General features: G+C 47.3%; 1 protein-coding gene across 1 annotated transcript in view; it reads left to right on the top strand.

Annotated features, from left to right (window-relative positions):
• Positions 1-15,473: 15,473 nt before the first annotated feature.
• The window catches only part of LOC102859650 (60S ribosomal protein L36-like), a 4,988-nt gene continuing 1,229 nt past the window's right edge, over positions 15,474-19,232 (top strand). Inside the window, exon 1 of the mRNA XM_006898845.1 lies at positions 15,474-15,539. Coding sequence (XP_006898907.1) covers positions 15,474-15,539 — 66 coding nt within the window. The remainder of the gene's footprint in view (positions 15,540-19,232) is intronic.

The following is a 19,232-nucleotide window of genomic DNA, read 5'->3' as shown; positions in this document are numbered from 1 at the left end:
AATGGATACAAAAACTATGGTACATTCATATGGGTCATTCATTTCTCACTTGTTGTTGTTGTACGCAACAACAACAAACAAAGTAGCCTTGGAATTCTAAAGGAAGGGTGAGGCTTCTTATATAACACATGGAGGATATCTTCAACACAGGATAAACACTGGTTTATATGATTAGAGAACTCCTAGAACATAAAAGTCAACCCTAAAACAGAGTGCATTCAGATTTAAAACCAGAGAATAAAAATTAAAAAAAAAAAAAAAAACTATGGTACATTCAGACAATGGACTATTACACAGCATTGAAAAATAATGAACTTGTAAAGCATTACACAACATGGGTGAGCCTGGAGAACATTATGCAGAGTGAAATATCTCAGTCACAAAAGGACGAATACTGCATAATACCACTGCTATAAAATAGGACAGACATGGGGGGTTGGAGAGGGAATGGAAAAAGAGTAGATAGATAATGAACACTGCTTTAGAACAGATGAGGGGAAGAACTGTTCAAAAGGAATGTAAGATTAGGTACTGTATGTATGACAACAGGCTGGAACAAGGGGTGCATTGTGGGGAGGGGCAGGGAAGGAAGGAAGGAAATGTTCAACAATAGGAAAAAAATTAAAGCATTTTTTTGATGTTTAAGAAAACCCCAAAACCAACAAACTTATACCTAAATTGAGAAAGTGGTGTTCAAACAGAGCAGGCCAACATGGCTTAAGATCAGGAAAAACCTATGTCGGGGCTGCATCCTTTCTCCTAGTTAATCTGTATGCTGAGCAAATCACTTGAGAAGCTAAAGGTTATGAAGAAAAATGTGTCATCAGGATTGGAGGAAGACTCATCAACAGCCTGTATTACACCTCACCTTCACTTGCAGAGAGTGAAGGGAACTGAAATGGTTGTTGCGGAAGATCAAAGACTACAGCCTTCAGTATGGATTACATCTCAACATGAAGAAAACAAAAATCCTCACCACTGGACCAAGAGGCAATATCATGATAGATGGGGAAATGACTGAAATGATTAATTTTACCTGCACACACAATCAACACCCATGGTAACAGCAGTTAAGAGATCAAAATTTTAAAGGGAGCTCTGGTGGCCTAGTGGCAAGAAGCTGCACTGCAATCCCAGAGGTATGTGGTTCAAATCCACCAGATTCTCTGCTGGAGAAGGAGGGACAATCTCCTCCTGTACCAGTCAGATCTGATTTGACGGCGCACACACACACAAAGTAATAAATTAAAAAATAAAAAAAAAAGAGATAGATCAAAGTTTTAGAATGGGTAAATCTTCTTTCAAGGACCTCTTCAAAGTCTCAGAGAATAAAAGATGTCATTTCCAAGTGCATTTGATCCAAGACGTGGTATTTTCAATTGTTTCCTATACATCTGAAAGTTGGACTGATTCATCCTTATTCAGGATCGCGTCCTGGAAAGGGTTAAACCGGGTGGCTCCTTGGAGGCAAGGATTCTGAGGCTTCATCTAACATACTTTGGACATGTTGTAAGGAGAGACCAGTCCTTGGAGAAGGACATCATGCTTGGGAGTGTGGAGGGACAGCGCAGGAGGGGAAGACCCTCTATGAGGTGGACTGATTCAGTGACTGGGGTAATCAGGATGGGTCTGTCAGGGGCAGTGTGATTGGCACAGGACAGAGCAGAGTTTAGGGCTGTTGTACATAGGATCGCTATGAGTCGCAAGCGACTCAACAGCACATAACAACAACAACATTCAGGATCACAGAAGAAGAATCGATGCCTTTAAATTGTGGTGTTGAAGAATACTAACTCTTAGACTGCCAAAAACCAAACAAGTCTGTCTTACAGGAAGTGAAACCAAGCTGTTCCTTAGACACAAGGACAGAGAAACTTCATTTCACATGCTTTGGGCATATTGTCAGGAGGGGTGAGTTTTTGGAAAATGACATCATGCAGGGAAATGTAGAAGGTAAGAGAGAAAGGAAGATCATCAACAAGATGGACTAACAATGAACTCACCGCTATCAGAGATCACGAAGTTAGGCTATGAGTCACAGCAAGGCCCATAACACCAAGTTTTACAGGTTGGGACTTCCTCATCTTTTCCCCAGCCTCATCTTTCTCCCACAGAGCAGCCAATGGGTTCGAACAGCTGACTGTTTGGTAAGCAGTCCAACGTGTAATCATTATACCGCAGTATAATGCCAATATACCACCATATAATGCCATATAATACAAAAACCCCCAAATTTATATAACAAAGACAATCCATTTCTAAATGAGATTCTAACAAACACTTTTTTAAAAAAACAACCAATAAAAACCTACCAAGTTGGTTCCAACTCTCTACCTGGTTTTTTGCTTTAAGTGTTGTTGACCGTAGGAAAAAAAATTCAAACAACTGACAATAGCAGCCGTTCAGCTAGCTCTGGGCTACGCCACCAGAGCTCCTAAATCCTGTTGTTGTTGTTGTTGTTAGGGGCTGTGGAATCAAGTAAGACTCAGAGGGACCCTATGAACACAAACCTGAACCCTGTCCTGTCTTGTGCCAGCCTCACACTTCCTGACACACCTGAAATCAGATTGATAGTTAACTCCTACCTCTGGTGAAAATACCTTTTGAGAATAGGGCTGTTTTTTGGTGGGTTTTTTTGTTGTTGTTTTTTTGGGCTGTATAAAGCAGCTTTATTAAGGGGGCTTCCAGCTTTCGAGACTAGGGCTGTTTTTAACATTAGTTACTGAGACAGTGTTAATGTAAGGTGTGTCTTAAACAAATTCCTTGATAAATTAAGATAAAATAAACAGAGATGGAGGAAGAGAGATACCATCAAGGAGCCAAAGAGGAAAAAGCTCTCTAGACAAAAGAAACTTCCTCGAGAGAGAGAAGTTTCCCTTGAATTCCGGCTGCTCTCTGCTGAGAAGGGTAAGGTGGGTGGTGGTGGTGCAGTGATTAAGCACAGTTGCTAATGGAAAGATTGGTGCTTCCAACCAACCCAGGGTCCTTGTGAGTCAGAATGAATTTGGTGGCTATGAATTTATTGTTTTGTTTAAAACTCATGTTGTTGTTGTTGTGTGCTGTCCTGTGGGAAGTAACCCACAGCTGACCCTCCAGTGCGTTTGCTGAGGCAGTAAACTGCACAGAAGGAGACAGCCCATTCTTCTCCTATAGAGAAGGTGGTGGATTCGAACCCCATGCTTTTGGGACTTCAGGGCAGCTTCTTATCCCTAGGCTACCAGTGCTACTAATGTTGTTGTTGTTGTATGACAGAATTGACCCATAGCTCACCTTCCAGTGGGTTTTCAGGCAGTAAATCACATAGGATTAAACTTCATTCTTCTGCCCGGGACCAGCTGGTGGATTCAAAGCACGTGCCTTTAGGGTCGCAGCCCAGCTTCTTGCCACTAGGTTCCTAAGTGGTTATTGTGGTTGTTGTTGTTGCTGAGTACCATGGAGCTGGAACCCACTAGCTGGCCCTCTAGCAGGTTTTCAGAGGCAGTAAATCTCAGAGGAAGAGATTGCCCAGCCTCCCGTGGAGCCACTGGTGGATTTGAACTGAGCACCTTTGGGATTGCAGCACAGTTTCTAGGCCACCAGGGCTCATAGTGGCTCTATGCACAAACACTGCCCGGTCCTATACCATCCTCACAATTGATGAGCTTGAACTTGAGCTCACTGTTGCAGCTTCTGTGTCAACCATCGTGAAGAGGGTCTTCCTGTTTCTTGGCTGACTTCCAACAAGATGGACCGATACAGGGTCTGTGGTGTGGGGCTCAACTGTGTCGGGGATGATACGGGTGGTGCGGATCTGTTGTTCTTAGGGTTGCTATGAGTTGTACTTGACCGGGCGGCACTTAACAGCAAATACTTTACCTGGTGTAACACCTTTTCACCCAAACCCACTTCATCAGGTGGCTGAGGGTGTAAATCTCCATGGGAACAGACCGTCCACCTTTCTCTCATAATGGATTTAATCCGCTTTCCTTTTAGTTAGCACTAGGAAGCAGGAGTGGCATCCCCTTCCTAAACAACACGGCTCCGGAAACTCTACGAACTTTGATAAATGATGATAGTTATAGAAAGGCTTCAGGCCTTTTGTTCAAAGGGTCGCTATGAGTCGTGCTGGACTCTAAGGTAATCCGTGACAATGACAACAACATGCTACCAGGGACTATTATTTGGCCTCCCATAATCTCTAGGAATTCTGGTGGCCTAGTACATGTTCTAAGGAGAGACAGGTCCTTGGAGAGGGACATCATGCTTGGGAGGGTGGAGGGACGGCGCAGGAGGGGAAGACCCCCTATGAGGTGGATTGATTCAGTGACTGGGGTAATTGGGATGGGTGTGTCAGAGGCAGTGCGATTGGCACAGGATAGAGCAGGGTTTAGGGCTGTTGTACAGAGGGTCGTTATGAGTTGCAAACGACTCGACGGGACATAACAACAACACCACCAGTGGTAAGAAGTTGATCTTCAATCCCAAAGGCATGAGGTTCGGGGACACCAACTGCTCCATGGGAGGCAGATGGACAATCTCGTCCCATGTGATTAACTGCCTCTGAAAACCTGCTGGAGGCTGAGCTGTGCGTCGGTCCCGAATCTACGGTACACACCACCACCAACCACAGCGGTAAGAAACTGTGCTGCAACCCCTCTTGTGGCAAATTCAGAATACTGCCTGTTTCCACAAAGTCCAAGAGTTAAGAATGGTCTTCACAGGGAGCTCTCGTGGCCTAGTGGCAAGAAGCTGCACTGCAATTGCAAAGATACACTGTTCGAATCCACCAGATCCTCTGCTGGAGAAGGAGGGACAATCTCCTCCCGCACCAGTCAGATCCAATTTGACGGTACGCACACAAAATAATAAAATAAAAAAAGAATGGTTTTCACACTTTTAATTGGCTGCAAAACTCCAAAAGGAGATGGATATTTTGAGACGTGAAAATTATGTCAAATTCAAATTGCAGTATATAGAAATAAAGTTTTATTGGCACACAGCCATGCTCACTTGCTTTCCCACCGCTTGAGCTATTTCCCACCCTACCAACAATGCTGTGTCACTGAGATAGAGACTCTCTCCAGCCCTGTAGACGGTGGCTGGCAGACCCTGTGCCCTAGGTTGTGAATAGGCCTATACTGAGCCAACTCTGAGCCAGCACCTTGTCACAGACTCTTCATGCCAACCCAGAGTGGTGCCATTCAGTTCCAACCCAGGTGTGGAAATCGAGGCACCAGAGATGATGTCATTACTGCAGTGGGTCCCTCAGCCTGGAGGAGAAAGGAGTCACATTGAGTGCAGCGCCTGTCCTTACTGGTTGATGCTGGACCAGCCTTTGCCCTCTCCTGGTTTCCATTTCCCTGTCTGGAAAATGGGCGCAATCCCTGCATTTTTCTCGTAGACATTGTCTGGGTTTGACGCACTCAGCACAAGCCTGTGGTCTAAGGCTTCAGTGAACTCTCTCATTCTGGAGGAGCCCACGTCCTCTTATAAGGGGACAGGCAAGCTGCATGCTCAGCTCACACAGCTAGGCGACCAGAGCCAGCAGGGAGCCAAACCAAGGCCACTCAGGCTCCATGAAGCACTTTTCTTTGGCAACACGGGAGTAGCGGAGTCAAGATCACCTTGATGGTGGGGGAAGCACAGGGCTGCCGGCGAGTTAGACCAAACTGTGTGTGGGAGGCCTTGGGTCCCCGCCTTGCTGGCCATGAGCAGTGGGCATGGGAGATAAGGGAACAGTCACAATGCTGGTGCCAGGACATGGAGTACCGCCCAGTCCCCCAGCCTCTGGGCACCGGCCAAGTCCCCAAGGACTGCTGCGGCCCAGCCTGGCTCACTGCACCCAACCAGAGGTCTGCGTCTAGGGCGCAAGCATCTTGGCTGTCCGATCCAATCTCTGTGACAGAACAGCATCCAGGTGGGGACGTGGGAAGTGCCACAATTACTAATCAAAGGGCAGAGCTTTACAGAACAGCCCTGGTTCAACAGTTGACGACAACCAAAAGGTTGGCAGTTCAAACTCACCCACTGGCTGGCTCTATGGGGAAGAAACTAGGTCACCAGCTCCTGTAAAGATTATACCCTGAAAATTCCATGGAGCAGTTCTTCCACGTCACATGGCATCACTGTGGATAACTGGAATTGACCAGAGGTTGCCCAAAAACTGTCACAGAGGTGGGCGGTCATATCTTTCTCCCTCACAGCGGCTGGTGGGTTCAGCCCACAGACCTTTCCGTTAGCAGAAAACACTTAACCACCTGGCCACCAGCACTCCTCATGCGATCTGAAATCAAATAACCAAACCCACAGTAGATTCTGACTTATGACAACCATCGGGTTTCCGACGCTGGAGGAGATCTTTATGGAAAAAGACTGCCTTATCTTTCTCCCAGAGCAGCTGGTGGATTTGAACTACTGACCTTCCAGTAAGCTAACAAGGTACACACTAAACCACCAGAGCTATGTGATACCCAAACCCTCAATCTACTGCCACAGTTGATTCCAATTTATAGTGACCCACGGCATCAGAGAACTGGATGACAATGACTAAGGATGACAGAATTTATGTCTTTGAGTTGTGGTGTTGGAGAAGTCTTAAACATACTATGGACCACCAAAAAAGAAAATAAATAGGTCTGTCTTGGAGAGGGTGAAACCAGGTTTCTTCTTGGAGGCTAGAATCTTTTTTTTTTTTTTCCCCCCCAGCCCTGGAGGCTAGAATCTTGAAGCTCCTTCTCACATACTTTGGGCACATGGACAGGAGGGACCAGTCCTTGGAGGACAGCATGCTCAGTAGGGTGGAGGGACAGCGCAGGAAGGGAAGACCCCAGATGAGATGGACTGAAACAGTAACTGGGGCCAGTAGGGGGTTGGTGTGTCAGAGTCAGTGAGACTGGCTCAGAACAGGGCAGACTTCAAAGCTGCTGTACATAAGGTCGCTATGAGTCTCAGATGACTTGATGGCACATAACAAGGACAGAATAGAACTGCTCCTCTGAGTTGCCAAGATTCTGTACATTTGGACAGAAGCTGCCTGCCACACCTTTCTTCCACTGAGGTGCTTTTAGGGAGAATCCCCGAGTTTTGTGGTTAGCAGTCAAGTCCAGCCATTGATTTACCAGTGACGTCTCGATGGTGGGGGCGGATCACAGGGACGTTGGCGAGTTGGAGTAGAGGCACCGAGAGATGATGGAATTGTTTCAGAGAATCCTAAGCAGGACTCCTGTCATGGTCATCAATCAAGTTCAGCCACTGCTCCCCCAGGGGTCCTTTCAGCTATGATAAGCATCACTAATCAGGCACAAGCCCTGGGCTTTTTAAAAACTGCACCCACATCAGTCAACTGAACCCTGGAGGTGATATCAAGCCAGAGCCAATACTGTTATTATCTCTATTTCATGGATGGAGACTAGACAGCCCAGGGATATGGAGGGAATAGAGCATACGGAGCCAGGGTCTGCGTTGAATGGAGCCTGTGCTGGGTTCCAGAAGCTGGCAGAGTCAGAATCCTGTGGGTGGTACCTGAGCCCGTCACCATCCTCAAACCCCTAGACAGTTCCCTTGGCCTTGACCTCCTGAAGCTGCACTCTATAGGCTCTGGGGAGGATGCGGCTTCTAAAGACCAAGGAGAACCCTGACCGGTACCCACCTCTGTCTTGCGCCTCTTAGGCTCAGAACCCTCAGTAGTAAACCTCTGTCAGAACTGAAAGTCGGAGTCCTCTCTGAGTCCACAAAACCCTTCGTAACCTGTCTCTCCTGCTCTCTGTCACTCACAGTGCTCCTCACAAACCTTTCAGCAGGGTGAGACTCTACCCACCCCAGGGCCTTTGAACTGGCTATACCTTCTGGCTTCTCCTCATGAAGAACTTTTTTTTTTTTTAAATCTCATAATTTTAAATTTTAACGTCTCCCCTAATTTCTATAAAGGAGCCCTGGTGGTGTACGTAGTTTGGTAAGTATAGGGCTGTCAACCCAAAGGTCAGTAGTTCGAAGGATGGGCAGTCACCGCCTGTAAGGGTTTACAGCCTCAGAAACCACTGTCAGTCAGAACCAACTCGCTGGCAGTGGGTGGGGGGCGGCAGACCCTCTAGATTGCTCCCCACCCCCATCCCCTGCTGCATTTTCCCCCAGAGCTCTCCTCTGACAGTCTAAGTATTTTCCACATTCCCCTTCTAACCGGGCACTTGCTCAATAAATGTTTTGTGAAAGGAAGTTGTGAAGGAACTATTTGACCAGGTGCAAGTAAGCTGGATGCTCATCGAAGAGGAACTCGGGTGACACTGTGGTTTAAGCACTCTTTTGTTAAGCTACAAGTCAGCCTTGACTCCTCCAGCTTCTGAGAGAGCAAGGTCCTGGGGAGCTCCGGTGGCAAGAGGCTGCACTGCAATGCCAAAGGTGTGCGGTTCGAACCCACCAGATGTTATGCTGGAGAAGGAGGGGCAATCTCCTGTAACAGTCAGATCTGATTTGATGGTACACACACAAAATAAAATAAAGAGAGAGCAAAGCCCCACTGAAGGCCACAGCCGTAGGACCCTTCCACTGGAGCAGTTCTAATCTGTCCTGGAGGGTTCTAACGAAAGCACTCCAACACAATGAGTTTGGAGTTTTATGCTTAGCCAGATAAAACTTTAAGGAGAACAAGTCTTCAGGCAGAGGAAAATCATAGTCCTCTGACCCCTGGCCTGGAGCCCTCACTTCCCTTCCCTCTGTCCAGGGCAATTCCTCTTCCCAGTTCCCCTCTCTCCTTTCAGACACCTCCTTCAACCCACAGATACAGAGGATGCCTAACTGTGTATGTTGGTGGCTGTGCCTCCTCCGGGCTCACTCATCAGACACATTTCCCTCGAGCAGGGTTAGAGAGGTTTCACCTTTCCCACCGTTACAGTTTTGTGCGGCTCCAACAGGATCACCTTGTTTTGGGGGTTGAGATTACACAGCCAAACATACACCAAACTCAACTGTCACTATGTGTACAACTCGGGAGTGACGCAGATGGCGTCTTCCAGTTCTGTGTCCGTTGTCATTCTCCTTTTCACAGCTGTTCCTCCCCCTTAACAGAAACTCACCCCCATCCCCTAAAGATCCTATCTAACCTTCTGAGTGGCTGCCATCACTGTACCCTCATACTGTTGTTACTAGACGTGGGTGCCGTGGAGGGCTCTGACTCACGGCAATCCTTGTACAATAGCTTGAGTCCCTACCCATTCAGCTCCACCCTCCCAATCTATACTGTGCTTATGTCCAATATGTTGTTGTGACAGGCCTGCGAATCCACTACAACTCACAGCGACCCTACGTACAGTAGAACTCTGCCCTGTCCCGAGCCAGTCTCACTGTCTTCAACACACTCACCCCCACTGCCCCAGTCACTGAGTCAATCCACCTCATCCAGGGTCATCCTCTCCTATGCTGTCCCTCCACCCTTCCAAGCAATCCAAAGATTGGTCCTTTCTGGAAACATCCCCAAAGTATATGAGACAGAGCCTCCAAGTTCTTGCCTCCAAGGACCAACTTGGTTTCACCCTCTCCAGGACAGAGCTGACAGTTTTTAAAAGAACATAATGCTGTAAGACAACAATCTGGAAGAAGCCATGCACTGCAGGGAAGGCTGGGGGCGGGGGAGAGGAGGGAAGGAAGGAAAATGTGCAACAGTGGAGAAAAAAAACATTTTCTATGTTAAAAAAATATATGAACAGGGAGCTCTGGTGGCCTAGTGGCAAGAAGCTGCACTGCAATCCCAGAGGTACATGGTTCAAATCCACCGGATGCTCTGCCGTAGAAGGAGCGACAATCTTCTCCTGTACCAGTCAGACCTGATTTGACAGTACACACATGCAAAGAAAAAAAAAATTAAAAAAGAAAAGAAATATCTGCTAATCACCAAATGCTATTGTTGAATGGAATAAAGATCTTTAAAAAAAAAATATATGAACAAAAGAAAGATAAACCAAGGAGGGAGGGAACCAGAGAAAGAACACAATGCTTAGAGCCCGTTAAAGCCCTCCTGGGAGCAGGACTTCTATACCACAGAGAAGGCTGGGAGGCTGTTGGTGTGAAGCCACTTTTGCTGGCTATAAATGAGATCTCTGGAACCAGAGGGCGCACACAGCTCTTCTGAAAATTGTAGGTGTTTATGCCTTTGGGCATGTGTCCAGGAGGGACCACCAGTCCTTGGAGAAGGACATCATGCCCAGTAGGGTGGAGGGACAGTAGGAGGGGAAGACCCTGGATGAGATGGATTGATACAGTAACTGGGGCAGTGGGGGATGGTGTATCGGAGTCAGTGAGACCGGCTCAGCACAGGGCAGGCTTCAGAGCTCTTGTACATAGGGTCTCTATGAGACACACAAGACTTGCTGGCAGAGATGTACTTATGTTTATGTTGTTGTTATGTGCTGTCAAGTTGCTTGTGACTCAATAGCAACAGCTCGGAAGCCTGCCTTGTCTTGAGGCAGTTTCACTGACTCACTGACACCAACCCCCACCGCCTTAGTTACTGTAGCAATCCATCTCATCCTGGGTCTTCCTCTCCTGTACCCTTTCCCCTCTATCCTGACTCCTGGCCACATGCCCAAAGTATGTGAGACAGAGCTCCAAAATCCTAGCCTCCAAAAAAAAAACTTGGTTTCACCCTCTCCAACCCAGACCTATTTATTTTCTTGGCGGTCCATGGTAGGTTCAAGACTCTTCTCTAGCACCACAACTCAAAGGCATCACTTCTTCTGTCATCCTTAGTCATTGTCCAGTTCTCTGATGCATAGCAAATAATTGTGAAGACCGTGGACTGGATCAGGTACACTTAACAGTCTCTAGACTGACATCATTGCTTCTCAGTACTCCGGAAAGATCCCTGACAGCAGATTTACCTAATACAATTCGTCTTTTGATTTCCTGGCTGTTGGTGCCAAGACTGTTGACAGTGGAGTTGAACAAGCTGTAACTGTTAACAACCTCAATCTCAGGAATCAGATTAACTACATCTGAGGAAAGAATCATTGGAGAAGTTTAATAACAGCAGTGAAAACTAGTCCAGGTGCTGATTGAGGAACAGACCATCAACTACTCATATCCAAGTTCATATTAAAGCTAAAGAAGGTCAAATAAAATCCACAGAAATCATAATTTGACCTTGAGTCTATCCCACCTGAATTTAAAAGCAAAAGGTTTGAGGCCTTGAACAGGAATAAACAAAGACCAGATGAGTTATGGGAAGATATAAAGAATATCATCCATGAAGAAGAAAAGACCAAAGCAGATGTCAGAAAAAACTGAATACTGCCCTGGATATTGCTTAGGTTTATAAAGCAAAAAATAATATTGCTTCCTGGTGGCAAACCTAAGAAAACCAGAATAATTTGGGGAAAAATAACTTGTGCCTGTGCAAACAGTGGGATGATTTGGGCCAAAATTTCAGAACAATCTTCCTGCTAGGGCCTTGGACATGGAATCCATGTAACGATGTATGTCTCTAGGATTTAAACTTATTGAAAAACAAATAAATAAAATATGGATTTGTAAAGAACATAATGCTCAAGGCAGACATTTTAAACTAGCTGAACTGCTGTTTGCTTGTAAAGAGACTTCAAGGGATATTTTTGGCTTAAATTGTACACTATCTGAAAGCCATAGTTTCAGGGGTTTATTCAGTCACCATGGCTTCAGAAAATTTAGAGCCCACCAGAATCTTAAATTCTGTTCTGCATCCCTCCCCCTTTTGATTTCTAAACATAACTCAATATTATCATTCTTCATAAAGCTACTCTGGAGTACCACTGAAAAGACCCAGTCATGTGTACACATAGAAATGTCAAGTCTGGAAGGAGAGTTGGCTGTTACTTCTGGGGTGAGGCATCTGAACAAGGATCTGTGGAAGGTTCTGGTTCTTTCACATGGAAGGTTAGTACCATCTGTGCTTATTTTTAGCTCTTAGTTCTCTTTTCTCGCTAAGAATATATTACTTTGTTATGAAAGCGTTTACAGTCTTATTTAAAAATAAGCCTCCCTTTGGGATTGACTGGGAAGGGGCACTGGGAACTCTCTGGATGTTGGGAATGTTCTATCCCAGGAGTCTGCAATCTTTTACTGTGAATGGCCAGATAGTGAAGTGGAAGCATTATGGTCGACAGAGGGCTTTATTGCAGTCTCCTTTTCTTCCTTTTTTTCTTTTTTTTTTCTTCCTTTTTTTCTTAAATTTTATTTTTATTTGTGTATGCCATCAAATCGGATCTGACTGGTACAGGAGGAGATTGTCCCTCCTTCTCCAGCAGAGCATCTGGTGGACTCGAATCACATACCTCTAAGACTGCAATGCAGCTTCTTGCCACTAGGCCACCAGAGCTCCCTGAGATAGAGATATATTTTTTTAAGTGCCATCAAGTCAGAATGGACCCCTAGCTGACCCTCCAGTGAGTTTTCAGAGACAATAAGTCACACAGGAAGAAGAGTGCCCACCTCTCTCCTGAGGACAGCTTGTGGATTCAAACTGTGTACTTCTGCGTTGGCAGCGCAATTCCTTACCACTAAGCCACCAGAGCCCCCTTAAAGCTGTATCAGAAGACATCTATCTATCCATCTCCCTTAGAGGTAGACAGAGACAGCAATACAAATATAGTAGAGGGGTTTTTCTGTGTTTGGGGGATTTTTTTAATGATCAGAATCCCACTGCAGCCCGAGCTGGCCTCCTAGGGGGACTGGAACAGAGAATCTGCTTTTTTTTTTAAAACAAATGCCACTACTTCCCCCCACCTACCCATTTTCCCCCACTTAGTCAGAGTCTATTGTTTGCCGTTTTAGGATCTTTTTCCAGGCTGCTCATTCCAAGAGTGGGATGGGGAGGGTGGCAGTGCCCATTGCTGACGTCCGCCAGGGCCAGGAGCCACTTCCCGACTGCCTCCCAGCTGCTGCTTTTCTCTGGATGTGGGCCCCACCATGGAGGGAACTTCCTACCAAGCCCCTAGCCTCAAGCTCACCAGATAGGTGGCTTCTCCGTCAGAAGTAGAGCTAAGAAAATCAGTATCCTCAGTAACTGAGGCCTCAAGACCTCCTGGGCACTAGAGCTTCATAGACATGGAGCAAAACACAGAGCTCGAGGCAGTGAATCTGGTTGCTGTCACAGACCAGGTTACAGTGTCCCCGGAGAGGTCACCTGACACACCCATGGCCACACAGCTGTCAAGTGTCAGGACCAAGAGTCAAGCCTAAGACGGCTGACGTTATTCTCTAAATTCACTGCAACTAGAGAGTGGGGTTGGTGATTTCTAATGGCCTAGTGGTAAGAAGCTATACCTGCACTCCCAAAAGTACAAGGTTCAAATCTTCCAGGGGCTGCACAGGAGGATGGTCAACCTCCTCCCATGTCATTTACTGCCTCTGAAAACCCCCTGGAGGGTCACCTACAGATGGGTTTCTGATTCACGACACACAACAGCAGGGATTGGAATTGGGAGCTCTGCGCTGTCAACCCAAAGGCACTAAGGTTCGAATCCACCAGCTGCTCTGCAGGAGAAAGATGGGAAGTTTCCTCCAGCGTTATGAACTGCCCCTGAAAACCCACTGAAGGTGGTTTTCCGTAGGTCAGCAATGGGTTCCTACTCAATGGTAGACAAAACAATATAAAGGGATTGGGGTTCAAAGGAAAGATATGACTCACAAGTCATTCTTGCATTATCGTTCCTTTAGAAAGGCACCTCCGTGCCTGGCTGGGACTGCATCAGGAAGTTCAGGGGCCCCAGGCTGTTCATTCTAGAAAGAACTATTTACAACCTTAGTCAGACAAGCTCAGAAAGGAGTCAAGTGAGATGGCCTGTCTGGAGGAGGGCAGGGCCTGGTTACAGGACTCAGCTATTAATAAAGTCTCCACCTTGGGCCCCACAGAGAAATAATTAAGCAACTGTGTGGTTTGTTTGCTGTTCTTTCTACATAGAACACATTTCTTCCACATTCTCACCCCTACCCCAGGCTCATCCCCAGTCTCAGTCCCTGAAATTATTCCTGAGGCATCCCCATGACACGCCTTCTTTCTCCACGACTGTCACAACCTCAAATGATCTATTCATTCCCAAGCACGGATGTTAGGGTTGGTCACCCCTGTGCTCCCAGCGACCAGACCACCTGTAGGGTGCTCAATAAACACTTGTTGACCAAATGTGCTGCTCGTGCCCAGCACAAGGTCTGGTGGGCACAGAGGCCCCCCTGTTACGGGCATGGCCCTGGCAGCGTTGCAACCATGGCTAGCTCCCTTTGGCCAAATTCAAAGCTGGGTGAATCACAGCATTGTCCACTCTACCCTCCGCCCCCATCTCAGCTGGACCTCAGGGACACCCAAGCTGCTTCAGCTGCTGCCCACAGACAGGCAGTGACCAGCCAAGACCCCAGGCTGAGAATCCTGGCCAGCCACACCCAGTAGACACACAGCACCAGCCCAGCGCCTTAAGCTTAAGCCACAGGCTTGGGCAAAGGCCCCCCAGGAGGTCTGGGCTGGCAGATCCAGGCAGAGAGAGGAGTGGCTGGGAGGCTGCCAGGCCCAGCGGCTCCTTCTTGGCTGCGCAGGGCAGGGCAGATCCCAGCCTCCCCCATCTGTCTGTCTCAACAGCTTACTGGGGCCCTAGTCCCTGGGGGGAGGGGTGTTGTGCTTGGTTATTTTTAAGCAGTTTCCGGACCCTTCCCCAATGCCTTGAGTTCTCGCAGTTTCCAGGAAGTTCTTGTCACACGAGGGGGAGGAGGGGTCCCTTTACCCAGAGGCAGTGTCACTTTTGGCATGGGTTCAGATCAGCCCTGGGAACCCGAAATGCAGAAGAGACATGGGAAAGTGGGGTGCCCACTCGCCCTGGCAACTCTCAAGAAGAATGCATCCGTCGAGGAGCTCGGGGACCCACGGGGCCACACGCTGACCCCGTGGCCCTGGCCAGGGGCAAAGCCCTTCTTCGGACTGGAAGGCTGCCCTACGAGGGGCCCCAGGCTCCAGGGGAGTGGGAGGCAGACGTCCCTCTTGCAGGGCTGGGAAAGTTTCTCAATTGTTTCCGGCTTCCTTCCTGCCCCCGCTCACCGGAGACGCCATTGTTTCCGCCCTGCCAGGCGGCCCACAGTCCCGGGGGCTCCCGCCCCTGACGTTAAGTTGCCCAGTCTTGCCTCAGTTTTCCTAGATGGACCACACGTCCTGGACAGGACTTCTAAAAGGATGCAGGCTTGGGAGCGAGGGAAGGAGCTTGAAAAGGGACCTGGAAGGGGAGAGCGACGGTGGGCCTAGGGGGGGGTCCCGGGGCTCCTTTCCGGCTCCGGGCCGCCGCGCCTCCCCTCCCCCGCCCGCCATCTGAGCCGCCCAGATAACGGGACCTCGGCGGGCGGAGCATGCGCCCTGCGCCCCGGCCCATCAGCCTGCGAAGGTGCAGGGGCTCCGGAGAGCGGAGCAGGGGGCGTAAGCTCCACGCAACGCCAGAAGGGGACTCCTGGAGGCCGGCGCGCCCGCTCTGCGGCGCAGCTGTTTAAGGTCCCCGATGTCGCCCTTCCCCAAGGCCCTCCAACTCGGCAGAGGTGGCCTCGAGCCGGAGGCTGTTCCTACCGTAGGTGCTGTCCTTCCGCTCGTCCTCCATGGCCAGGGCGGGCGGGAGGGGTGTGCGAGCTGGTGCGACCCCAGCCCCGGGCGGGCGGGAGGCTCCGCGGGCTGCAGCGCCCCGCCCCGGCCTTGGCCCCGCCCCGCCAACAGACCACGCCCCCGCGTCCTGGCACCGCCCCCTCGCGGTCCTCCAATGGGAGCTCTGAGCGGGAGGGGGCGGGATTCTGATCTCTGTTACCTGGTGGTGTCACTGGAGAGTTTACGTTGCTCCTGTGTCGTGGCGAGAAGAGGGCTGCTTGTCATTCATTCATCCATTCATCCCCTTGATTCATACTGATCAATCACTCTAGGCCACAGAACAAACAGAAGGCATTTAGCAAATATTCTGTTTGGCAGAAAGTTTTAAGCCAAAGCATGCTGTTCAATCGAAACCTGGGTCATACTGACCCGTGGATTGATCAACACTGGCGTTCTTTCATAAGGATATGTGACTAAGGATGGTATCTGCAGCTTTGATCAAAAGTCAAAGTCGTTGCTGTTGAGTCTGAAATTACTCTCAGTTGACTCTCTAGCGGGTTTTCAGAGGCTGTAAATTGTACGGGAAGAGATTTCCCAACTTTTCCCACAGGATGGCTGGTGAATTCAAACGGCCACAAGTGTGGTTTTCAGCTAGTAATGCAGCTCTCTACAGACTACACTAATAATCAATCACTGTGGAAAATGTGCATGCCTATCGGCGAGGCAGTAGACACAAGTCTATGGTTTGGTCATGGGAGAGAATATTATCCAGTAGATAAAAAGAATGAGTAAGCAGGGAAATGCAAATTAACACTGCTATGGATTTCAGAGAACAATTGGGCAGTTGCTTTGAAAAGTACTAGCATGCTTGACTCAATAATACCAATCCTAGGAATACATTCATTAAAAGTGAAAGCAGAAACGCAGACATCTGTACACCACTGTTCATTGCAGCACTTTTCCCAAGAATCACAAGGTGAAAACCACTGAATTCTATCAGCAGATGATTGGATAAACAAAATGTTGTTGTTGTTGTTGTTGTTGTTGTTGTTATGTGCCTTTGAGTCAATGGAGACTCATAGTAACCTTATGAACAACGGATTTGAGCCTTGCCCTATCTTGTGCCATCCTCATCATCTCAGATATATTTGAGCCCATTTTTACAGTCACTGTGCTAATCCATCCTGTAGAGAGAGTCTTCCTCTCCTGTGTCAGCTCTTCACCTTTCCAAGCTTGATGTCCTTCTCTCAAGACTGTTCTCTCCTAACAACATGTCCAAAGCACGTGAGATGAAGCTTCACCATCCTTTGTTCTAAAGAATATTCTGGTTTCACTTTCTCCAAGACAAACTTGTTTGTTCTTCTGGCATATTACTCAGCCATAAAAAGAATTGAAATCAGATGGATGTTACCACAAAGATGAACTTTGAAAACATTATACTGAGCCAAATGAAACATTTACAGAAGGATTTAAACACCTTTAACATGCTAAAGAGCAAGGATACTACTTTGAAGACTAAGGTGCACCTGACCTAAGCCAGGGTATTTTCAATTGACTCATCTGTTTCCACTTCCTAAACAACATGCCTCTGGAAACTCTATGAACTTTGATAAATGTCAATAGGTGTAGAGGGGCTTCAGGCATTTTGTTCATAGAATCAATATGCGTCATGCTCAACTAGAAGGCAATCAACAACATCTGCATTTGAAAGTTGAACAATGACTCGGGAATACAGAAGGAGCTTTGGTGCCTTTGAATTGTGGTGTTGGACTGCCAAAAGGACAAACAAATCTATCTTAAAAGAAGTGCAAAAAAAAAGAAGTGCAAAAAAAAAGAAGTGCAGTCAGAATGTTCCTTAGAAGTAAGGATGGATGGCGAGCTCTGGTGGCCTAGTGGTAAGATGCTGCACTGCAATCACAGAAGTGAGCAGTTCAAATCCACCAGATGCTCTGCTGGAGAAGGAGGGACAATCTCCTCCTGTACCAGTCAGATCTGATTTGCCGGTACACACACACAAATAATTAAAAAAATTAAAAAAAAAAGAAGAAGTGAGGCTGGAAGGGAGCTCTGGTGGCCTAGGAGCAAGAAGCTGCACTGCAATCCCAGAGGTACGTGGTTCGAATCCACCAGATGCTCTACTGGAGAAGGCAGGGCAATCTCCTCCTGCACCAGTCAGATCCAATTTGAGGGTACACACACACAAAATAATAAAATAAAATTTTAAAAAATAAAAAGAGAAGTGAGGATGGAAAGAATTGGTCTCATATACTTTGGGCATATAATCGAGGGATGCCAGTTCCATGCTACATAAAGTTGTTGTTGTTGTTATGTGTTATAGAGTCAGAGCCAACTCACAGCTGACCTTCCAACAGGTTTTCAGAGGCTGTAAACCACATGGGAGGACCAGCTAGTGGATTTGAACCACACGTCTTTGGGTTGGCAACACAACTCCTTACCACTTAGTAAAAAGGAAGACTTTCAATGAGGCACATTGGCACAGTGACGCCTTCAGTGCAGCAGTGGCTGTGAGGATAGAGCCAGACTGGACAGGATTTCCTTTCTATTGTACAAAATCACTATGAGTCACAGCTAACTTAATGGCATATCACAAGCAGGGGTGGGAGGGGAATATTTTTTCTTCAGGGGCACCAAGTTCATGTTCATGGCAGTTAGTGGGATGGAAAATGTCACAACCACTTTGGAACGAGGGCTGGCAGTTTCTTCTCAAGTTTAATGAGCACCATATGACTCAGCTGCTTACTCCTAGAAATCCAACCATATGTCTACAAAGATTTGCACCCAAATGTTCATAGCAGCTTTATGCATAACGACCCCAAAGCTGGAAACAACCCAAATGTCCATCAGTTCGGGAATGGTTCAGCTGTGGTCCATCCATACAATGGAACACACTCATAATAAATGGAAATGAACTATAAATATGCATAACACTACGGATGCATCTCAAAAAGCATTGTACTGAACAAAAAGAAGCCACATTGTAAAAAGCTCTCCGACAGGCATAACTAATCAACCCGCGGTAACAAAACGCAGATCGGTGGAGCCCTCTTTCAGTTGGTCGTGACTGGCAGGGCCCTGAAAGTGGCTTCCGAGGGTTCTGGGAAACAGCCCTGTGGTCACACAGGTGGATTTAGTGTGTGGAAGTGGCTTCATCTGCTTTTTCTTATAACACATATATTTCCTTTTTTCAATTTTTAAAGAAGTTACAAGGAAAGTGAATGTACAGAGAGAGGGTTTACTTAGCATCAGCAAGGTCTTAAGTGTCTTTCATTCGATCCTGACAATTATTTTACAATTAGAAAGCTTTTTTGTTGTTGTTGTTGTTAGTTGCCATCAGGTCCACTACCGCTCATAGTGACCTTATGAACAATGGACTGAACCTGTCTAGCACCATCCTCATCATCTCTGATGCATTTTAACCCATTGATATAGTCACTGTGTCAATGCATCTTGTTGAAAGTCTTGACCACATTTCCTAGTATGATGTCCTTTTCTGAGAACTGGCCCATCCTTACAACAAGCCCAAAGTACATGAGATGAAGCTTCACCATCCTTGCCTCCAAGGAGCACCTTGGTTGCATTTTGTCCAATATTGGTTCTTCTTTTGACAGTCCGTGGGATAGTCAGAACTTTTCTCCAACACCATAACTTCAAGGTACCCATT

The sequence above is a fragment of the Elephantulus edwardii genome, unplaced genomic scaffold (assembly GCF_000299155.1).
Source record: "Elephantulus edwardii isolate Elephantulus edwardi_28Jun2011 unplaced genomic scaffold, EleEdw1.0 scaffold00237, whole genome shotgun sequence".
NCBI lineage: Eukaryota > Metazoa > Chordata > Mammalia > Macroscelidea > Macroscelididae > Elephantulus > Elephantulus edwardii.
The sequence above is the reverse complement of the archived record's forward strand: the minus strand, read 5'-3'. Positions and strand labels throughout refer to the sequence as shown.